The 8370-nt window shown below is 42.9% G+C and overlaps 1 protein-coding gene across 1 annotated transcript; it reads right to left on the bottom strand.

The window, feature by feature from the left end:
• Positions 1–4868: 4868 nt before the first annotated feature.
• On the bottom strand, positions 4869–6836 carry LOC133405257 (E3 ubiquitin-protein ligase RNF182). The gene has a single exon (XM_061682076.1). It carries the CDS (start codon positions 6617–6619, stop codon positions 5825–5827), a length of 795 nt encoding a protein of 264 aa, XP_061538060.1. The 5' UTR covers positions 6620–6836; the 3' UTR covers positions 4869–5824.
• Between the last annotated feature and the right edge of the window lie 1534 nt (positions 6837–8370).

The raw sequence follows: 8370 nt of genomic DNA, 5'->3' as shown, positions 1-8370 counted from the left end.
TGTTGTTGTTATTTGTTGATATGGGTCAAAGTGAAAAGACCCGGTCAAAAAGTAGCAGAGCTCGTCACCCAGACAGTCAGCGCTCTCGATTCTGATTGGTCGAGGGGCCAGACCCGCAAATAAAAGGTTGGCGATGATAGGCTGCGTCGGAAAACTTTTCGCCTATCACAGACGTCGTTGCGGGTTTGCACCGACGACACCGTCTTTTCTTTGAAGCAACAGCTCAGGACAAAAGTCGAAAGAACTTCCAGCATGAAAAATGTGTTTTGGGCCGGGGGGGGGGCAAGACGAGGAGACACTTGTTGAACGAAACTTTTTGCTCCTATGGATTTTCCTTTTGACAGGATTTGTTTGAAAGGAAAGAAAAACATCCCAATTCAACTGGGCAGTAGGCTGACCCATGGAGCTCGCATGTTCGCAGACTCCAAATTTGAAAATACAGACGGTGAATGAAAGTATCATAAAGTACACGTATCGTTGATTTGAGATGGGAAATAAGTATTTAGGAAACGGTTGTAAACACATTTAGTGATAATACAAAAAAAACCCGTCTAAATTCAATTTAATACAGTATTATATTTTATTCGACAGTATCAGCTGTTGTTATGCCATACAAACAACGTTGAATGACGAGTGGCTTGTAACTGCACATCGCTGCACTGATTTTGGGTCTTTTAGGACAACTATTGAAACTTTCTGGTTCAATGTCTTACAGCAAAGTAAACCATCGAAAGGAGGGGGGGGGACAAAAGTGATATTTCACGCACAAAAATCTGTGATTTTACTGATTGACACGACTCATGTGCGTCATGTGAGCCATTAACGCCTGCTACCCAACACCGACTCGAATTTGTCTCCACCCCACGCCCTTGCATTTGACACAAATGGTGCTAAAGTGTGCCCAACTCGAGGAATTTATTGTGGTTTTCAGTCTGAGCTCCAACCAGGCGAGAAGGAGCCGAAAGCGGGGACGTGCGCCACAGCAGGATACGACGCCAGGGAGCTTGTAAAGACAGTCTGCGTGCATCCCAAAATGTCAAAGAACAACGTCAGTCGCATCCTCGAAATGGACAATAGAGTTGACACATGGTCATCCCAATGGCGTGTCTCAAATGATTAGAACCTCGTACCAATTCAGAATTATCTCTTTTCGTTTATCAAGCCGGCTCTTAAGACGAATACATTGAATGTATATGAATTGAATTCATCGCTATTATTCGGGACGCATGGTCTGCTTCCGTCGGTTGGGACTAGAACAACAAATTCAGGAGAATAAACAGCACATTCTCATGTCAGGCCTATGGGAAATTTCGCTCATGGAGACATTTAGTGTTTGTTCAAGGGGAGCGTACAAAGTTGGGGGGGGGGGGGGGGGGGTAAAAAAAAAAATCCCCAAACACCTGATCTGCCCTTTCATTCCGCCATTCTCAGTCACTTTAATTTGCACAAGGATTGGGTTCCCACTGACTTGAAGTCGCGTTCACATGTGCTTCTCACCGTGCCTTTCCCTTGAAACGCACTACGGATGTTGTCTTTGCTGCCAAAAAGGCGCACAGCGAAGGGTACGCGCAAAGTTGAAAATAAGCAGCGCTCATGGGGGTCTTTCACCTGCTGTGGGGGTCTTCTTATACCTTCGGGCAGAAGGAATAAAAGATAAGGAATGCTGCAAGGAAATGTGCGTTCGCTTTTGACTGGTTTTCCATTTGTCATCAAAGAAATGATGTTGGAAAAAGGCTTATTTTTTGTACTGCTGCCAATAAACTTGAACGCACTAAAAGCATTTTTTTAAAACTGTTTTTTTTTCTTTTTTCTTTTCATATTGTTTCCTTTACTAAGTAAAAGAAGGCAGGAGACCCCCAATTCGCGACGCTGGGAAACATGACGATTTGGGGGAGTCATTGGTCTTACTGAAATTGGATATTAAGAGTGAAGAAAACAGAGGGGGCAAATGGGAACCATGCGGCCTGATGCATACTTCGGACGGCTCTTTTAAAGCGACATCGTATCTCCGTGTCTAATCCATTAGCAGGGAGGGAGAAATTGCGGCTTGATGAGAAATAAATGAGTTACATCGCATGCACTGCATGGACACCAATTACAAGCACATTATTGTCCAATTAATTTCAATTGTAGTCATATCATGGAAAGCCTGTAAACTTTTGACTGCATTTCCCAAATTATTCGGACAAAGCAAATTTTATCAATGTATATATATATATATATATATATATATATATATATATATATATATATATATATATATATATATAGACAAGATAACTCATTGTGCTTTACAATGATTAAAAACGTTGAAAAATAAAGACGAAAAATTAAAAAAAAATTCAACATATTATATATATGTTTAATTTATATATATATATATATATATATATATATACATATATATACATACATGTATACATACATGTATATATATGTATATGTATATATATGTATATATATGTACATATTATATATATAATGTGTTTATAAAATAGGACCAAAGAGGATCAATGTTGTGTTGAGCAAACACTTTATGATTCCGACGTTCCTTAGATTTGTCTTATGTTTTTATTATTTTCTTGATTATTTGTGATGTATTTATTTCTCTTTAGTTTATGATTATTTTTTTATTACTGTTATTTTAGATCATGTTCAATGGAAAAGTAAAAATGACAGCGACGACCAAAACAAGTTGGTATTGCAATTTGCAGATGCATGTGCAGAATACTCATATTGTGGCAGCTACACGTGCAACAAAATGGGTGCATTACAATCAGTATTTCTACACGACTAAAAAGTACAACAGCAGTAATAAACGTATTTCTAAAGTAGGCCTAATAGCAAAATCAAAAACAGAGCCATACATGCTGGACCAAAAAAAACAAAAAACAAAAAAAGATCTTGTGTACGATTGGATTAGATGTCGCTAAACGATGCAAGTGTAATGTGTTGGATAATGGGGTATATGAGAGGAAATAGTCACATTTGTGAAACTCCGAGAATCTGATAGCGTGGATGGAATCATTCAAAATATGAGCGTTTTCTATTCCTGGTTTCTATTCGGTCCAGGGCTGATTTTCAAACCCATCCTGATCCATTTGACAGAAATCAGTGGGAGTGTAGCGAATTGATAGAAACAGCTTGGCGAACAGTGTGCTTCTGAACATGAGACTTGTTCACTTGTTTATGCTGCGCGGGTGAACGAATGGGGCAAGTAAGTACCGCGTGTGTGGTGGTTTCAATTTATGAGGTGTGCATTTTTTTTTTCAATCTGTATTTATTTGGTAGCCTTATTTTAGCTCGTCACTGACTTTCACAACTTTAACAGGTTGCGTTTTATAACTGGCTTAATCTACATGCACACTTGGTCACTACTAAGTAGAATTATGTTACTTTGAGAGCACATCCATTTGACGCATTCTTTAGAGCATGCCTTATCAAATTGTCCGGTAGGGGGCGTGTTTGATACACAGCAGGAATCTTAATCTCTCGATTTGGTTCTTGTTCCGTTATTACCAGCACACATGCAGAGCAAGCGTGATACAAAAAAATGAAGCCCTTTCGACGTAATATAGCTGTAAAAAAATATAAAATAAAAAAATAATAAACATGAATACGCAATAGAAAATATTGTCTGTTTGCTTTATTATTGAAATGTATTTATGTATGCAAAACATAACATAAAGAGCATTTCTCTGGGCAAATACATTTGATACTTTAACAACAACCACGTAGTCTCATAAAAGCCAACAATACCTTCGAGTTTCCTCGGAAATAAATACAATACGTTCACATTTGAAAATGTGCCCCATTACTTGTGGAAAAAAAAAAAGGGGAGAAAGTGCTTCATCAGTAATAAGAGTTGGGAGAAGGTTAAGCAGGACGATTGAAATCAGTGTTGGACTCGAATGTGTAGTTTGCAGAGCTTGTTTGATTCTTATCTGTGTCTCATATGGGAATTTCAGAGGTGCTACATTAAAACACTTTTATGTCCAAATGGTCATATTGAGAGCCTATCAGCACCCAATACTGAAACGGGGGGGGGGGGGGGGGTCAAAACATGTTTTAGAATTGCACTCCACATGCTCCATGTATTCCATCTGGGAAGTGCAAGAAGTACTGTATCTCAGTACCTCAAATCTGGTATCTGCCTCGTTGAGTGCCACATTACATGTAGCTGATTGTATAAGCAACAATTTAAAAAAAACCAAAAAAAAAACAGATCTCTGTTGATAGACATTCTCAAGATATGTAAATCAGTTTAAGCTTCTCACGACACATTGCATTTTTTTTTTTTTTTTTGCATGTAGAATGAACTTTTAGGTATATGGAAAAAGCCAGTTGACAACACAAAAATATCAATGCAGTGAAGCAACAACATGTTGCAAACATTTTATAACTGTGATGTATAAATGCTGGAATATAATAACAGCGGCCCCCGCATGCTCACGGTTAAGTGTCTGCACGTTCACCTATTGATGGATTTTTATGAATTTTCTTTCTTTCAAATATATTTTGGGGTGGTGGGGGGGAAAACCCGAAAGGCCTAATGGCAGTATTTTTGGAGTTAAAAAAAACACACACACACAACAATTTCAATACAATTATAATCGGCGTGAATTATCAACCAATTTTCGTTATTCACAGTCCCCTATCACCCGCGAATAGTGGGGGCCCACTGGACTCTACTAACAGTGCCAGTGGATGCTTTGTTGCAGTGGAACTGCACTTCATGTTGAGGATTGCAGTAAAGGTTGCTTCATTGAGCAACAAGGTGAGGCACAAGAGTCGGAGACACACGCGCCCCTGTCATTAAAAAAAAAAAGCCAAATCACAAAGCATGGTCTTGACCTTTCAGTCGTGTACATATATTGACAAACACAGAGTGAAAAAAATAAATCTAAATCTTTCGCTGAGTACATCCCTCTAAGCTTCACCAAATATAGCAAATCCTGCAGTCAGTGTTTTCATTGAGAAAAAAATAAATAAATAATTAAACAGTGCCATCCCGCGTGGAACAGTGACGAAAGCTGGAGGAGGTGGAAGGTGTGGATAAAGCGCTCATTACATCCAACCGCTACATCGCTTCTTTGCAATGCAATGGGCAGTGGAGTAGTGTGAAATTAAAAGGTGTCTTATGTTACAAGTTAGGGACGTTGGGCTGGAAAGAAGCACCGCACACTCACCAAATCAAGCATAGTTTAAGTCATGGTGTCAAACTCAAGGCCCGGAGGCCAGATCCGGCCCGCCACTTGATTTTATGTGGCCCGCGAAGGCAAATCATGTGTGTCAACTTCCATGATTCTTGTTCAAATCTGCACCGAAATTTCAAATAGTCATATATCATAAATGGTAATGTTGAGATACTGGAAGCATTTTTGTGTTACCAAACATGAACAATAGTTGAAAACCCATTCCCCTTGATTTCTGATTCCAAAACTAGTTCATAAATATCGTGTGTTAAGTATGATGAGGCGATTAAAGATTTTTATGGTTTCACGGTCATAACGGCCCTCTGAGGGAAACGGTAACTACAATATGGCCCGCGACAAAAATGAGTTTGACACCAATGGTTTAAGTCATCGGTTGTGGTCCAAATTCGTGATCAAGTCAAACACTCATTTAACTCGAGGTTGGGATGATTCAGGATCAGGATGGCCTATTGCTCCAAATAACAACAAAGGCCTTTGGGTGTTTGTTGCACTGATAGAAGGCCATTTCGGAGTACTTCAACCCTAGAAAAGGTAAAGGGTCAAAGGGCAACGTCAGTGTGTCGATCAAAACACAGCCAAGTAAGCTCGCACGAACAGTCCAAAGCAGCTCAGGCGTTTCTCCGCGAGTTACCGGCGCTAGATGAGCGGCCCGTCTCATGGTCCGGTCTGTATTTGAGCCAACAGATGAGCCAGGTGACCACCACGGAGAACATGGCCAGAATGCTGGCCACCGATAAGCAAATGGGTCCCGCTGGGGAGGGAGGGATGCTGTGACTGTGCACAAAGATCAGGCCCATGAACAGCAACACCAGCATGGAGAGGAAGGAGAAGATCACACACACGCAGCCGGTGGTTAAAGCCACTCTCTTGCAGCTCTGACAGCTGTCGTAGCGCACAGAGTCTTGAGAGATGGTCGTGGCCGTGGACACGGTCGTGGACGGGGTGGCTTGGCTTTGGCTTTGGCCGCCGGACGCCCCCGACGCCCCCGACGCCTCCTCCCGGCGGAGGGCTACGAGAGCCGGGTGCAGCGGGGGAGGGTAAGGCGGCAGAGCGTCCTGGGGCAGGGGGTCGGAGTCGATATAGAGCGGGAAATCCTCTGTCACCTTGGTGTTGTTGGGCAGGTTCTGGATCCGATAATCCGGCACCGGCGTCCGGTGGCGACACACGGGGCAGCTGATGCGCCATGGCCGCTCCTCCCGCAGATGCAGAGTGTTGAGGCACTCCTCGCAGAACGTGTGCAGGCACTCCAAGATCTTCGGCGCCCGGCGGTCGAGGTCGAAATAATTGTAGCAGATTTTGCATTCGTACTCCTCGTAGGGGACCGCGGAAGGGGGCCGCGGGCGGGGTTCCGCTCCGTTTGATGCCAAATCTACCTCTGCCATGTCATCTTTCGCCATTCGCATTCTCCGTTGAACACAAAGGGAGCTGGCCGACAGATGCTGACGTCTATCCTCCTCTCCCCCGCCTCTCCGCCGTGCTCAGGGAAAAGCCATCATCCCGGTGCACCGCTTGCTCATCATCCTGGATGCGGAGCGGTCAGGGCGTCGGCTGATCACACCGAAACGCTCGGGGTGGTTCTTCCATCCATCCATCCATCCATTTTCTCTACCGTGTGGGAACGGATGATGTAATGCTGCGTGCACCGAATGAATGACTACAAGAATCATCCGCCCACCGCGATGGGGGCGGCCGTGCGTCCTCTTTAAGTCCAGCTGAAGCCACGGTGTCGACAGAGGGTGCGCACGAACCGGCTGACAGTCACTCACTCCATCAACGTACAGTTTGTTCCTTGTGGGGGGACGCCGGAGGGCGCTGATCCACGTTTCTGTACAACTGAAGTCTTCAACTTTCCATTAAAACAAACAAAATGCACCAGAATTAAAAAAAAATGTTGGGACTTCCCAGGTCTCCTTCAAGGAAAATCCGATTTGAACACTGCTGAACATTTGGCCCTTGAAAATGCATCTTTGTCATGGAAATGTGTTTACCCCTTTGTCTGTTGCCATCTGTCGACTAGACTAGATCATAATCTGGGTGTATACACACCCTACTACAATCTACTGTAATAACACAATTGAATCCTCATTCTGTAAGTATAATGTTGAGCTTTGTTCAACCAAATTCACTGCAAATTCATTGCAGGCCCTATTTATGACCAAAATGTTCAAGCTACACTAAAAGCTGTACTCATTTGCTCGTGTACATCGGTTGCACATGATGAAACTGATGCAATTGTCCCTCTTCTCCAAGAAAATATTTGAATCATGTCAATTAATGGACATGTTTGAATTAGGTAAATTCAAAAGACTTTTTTTCCAGTGTCGTGATTCTTTAATATGCAGTTTCCAGTCATCAAACGTACATCTGGAACACATGTAAAATATACCGTACTGACAAAAGCGTGGAAACACATCCATCCATCCATTTTCTGAGCCGCTTCTCCTCACTCGAGTCGCGGGCATGCTGGAGCCTATCCCAGCTGTCATCGGGCAGGAAGCGGGATACACTCTGAACTGGTTGCTAGCCAATCGCAGGCCACATAGGAACAAACAACCATTCGCACTCACAGTCATGCCTACGGGTAATTTAGAGTCTCCAATTCATGCATGTTTTTGGGATGAAAGCGGAGTGCCCGGAGAAAACCCACGCAGGCGGGGCCGGGGATTGAACCCGGGTCCTCAGAACTGTGAGGCTGACGCTCTAACCAGTCGGCCACCGTGCCGCCGAAACACATTTATTATTCAATTAATAAACCATATGATTCAGTTGTTCCCCCAATAAATCCACTTTTTTTTTTCATACAAAAGACATTTATGGGAACATTTATTTGTGCGAATCCTTTATCAGCCCTTTTTGTCCCAGCACGCCTGCACAAAGGCATGGTTGGATGAATTTGGTGTGGAAGAACTTGACGACCTTTACCTCAATGCCATCATTTTTTTGTTTTGTTTTGTTAATTTGTGCTTTATTGTATTCCCCCCCAACCCCCAACCGCATTTGCTTTTTAAAACGTTTCGGCCCAGGATATGCTGTCGGGGAATGTTGATGCTATCACTTTTTTTTCTTTCTTGTTTCCAATGGTGAACCTATACAGCCACGATGATTTACTGCCTTGCCTCTATGGTGACGAATGCATCCGAGACGAGATCCGGAG

The sequence above is a fragment of the Phycodurus eques genome, chromosome 7 (genome assembly GCF_024500275.1).
Source record: "Phycodurus eques isolate BA_2022a chromosome 7, UOR_Pequ_1.1, whole genome shotgun sequence".
NCBI lineage: Eukaryota > Metazoa > Chordata > Actinopteri > Syngnathiformes > Syngnathidae > Phycodurus > Phycodurus eques.
This window is presented reverse-complemented; position numbering and strand designations above follow the sequence as displayed.

Coding starts and splice junctions, on each gene's coding strand:
- LOC133405257 (XM_061682076.1), bottom strand. CDS start 6,619: ATGCGAATGGCGAAAGATGACATGGCAGAGGTAGATTTGGCATCAAAC.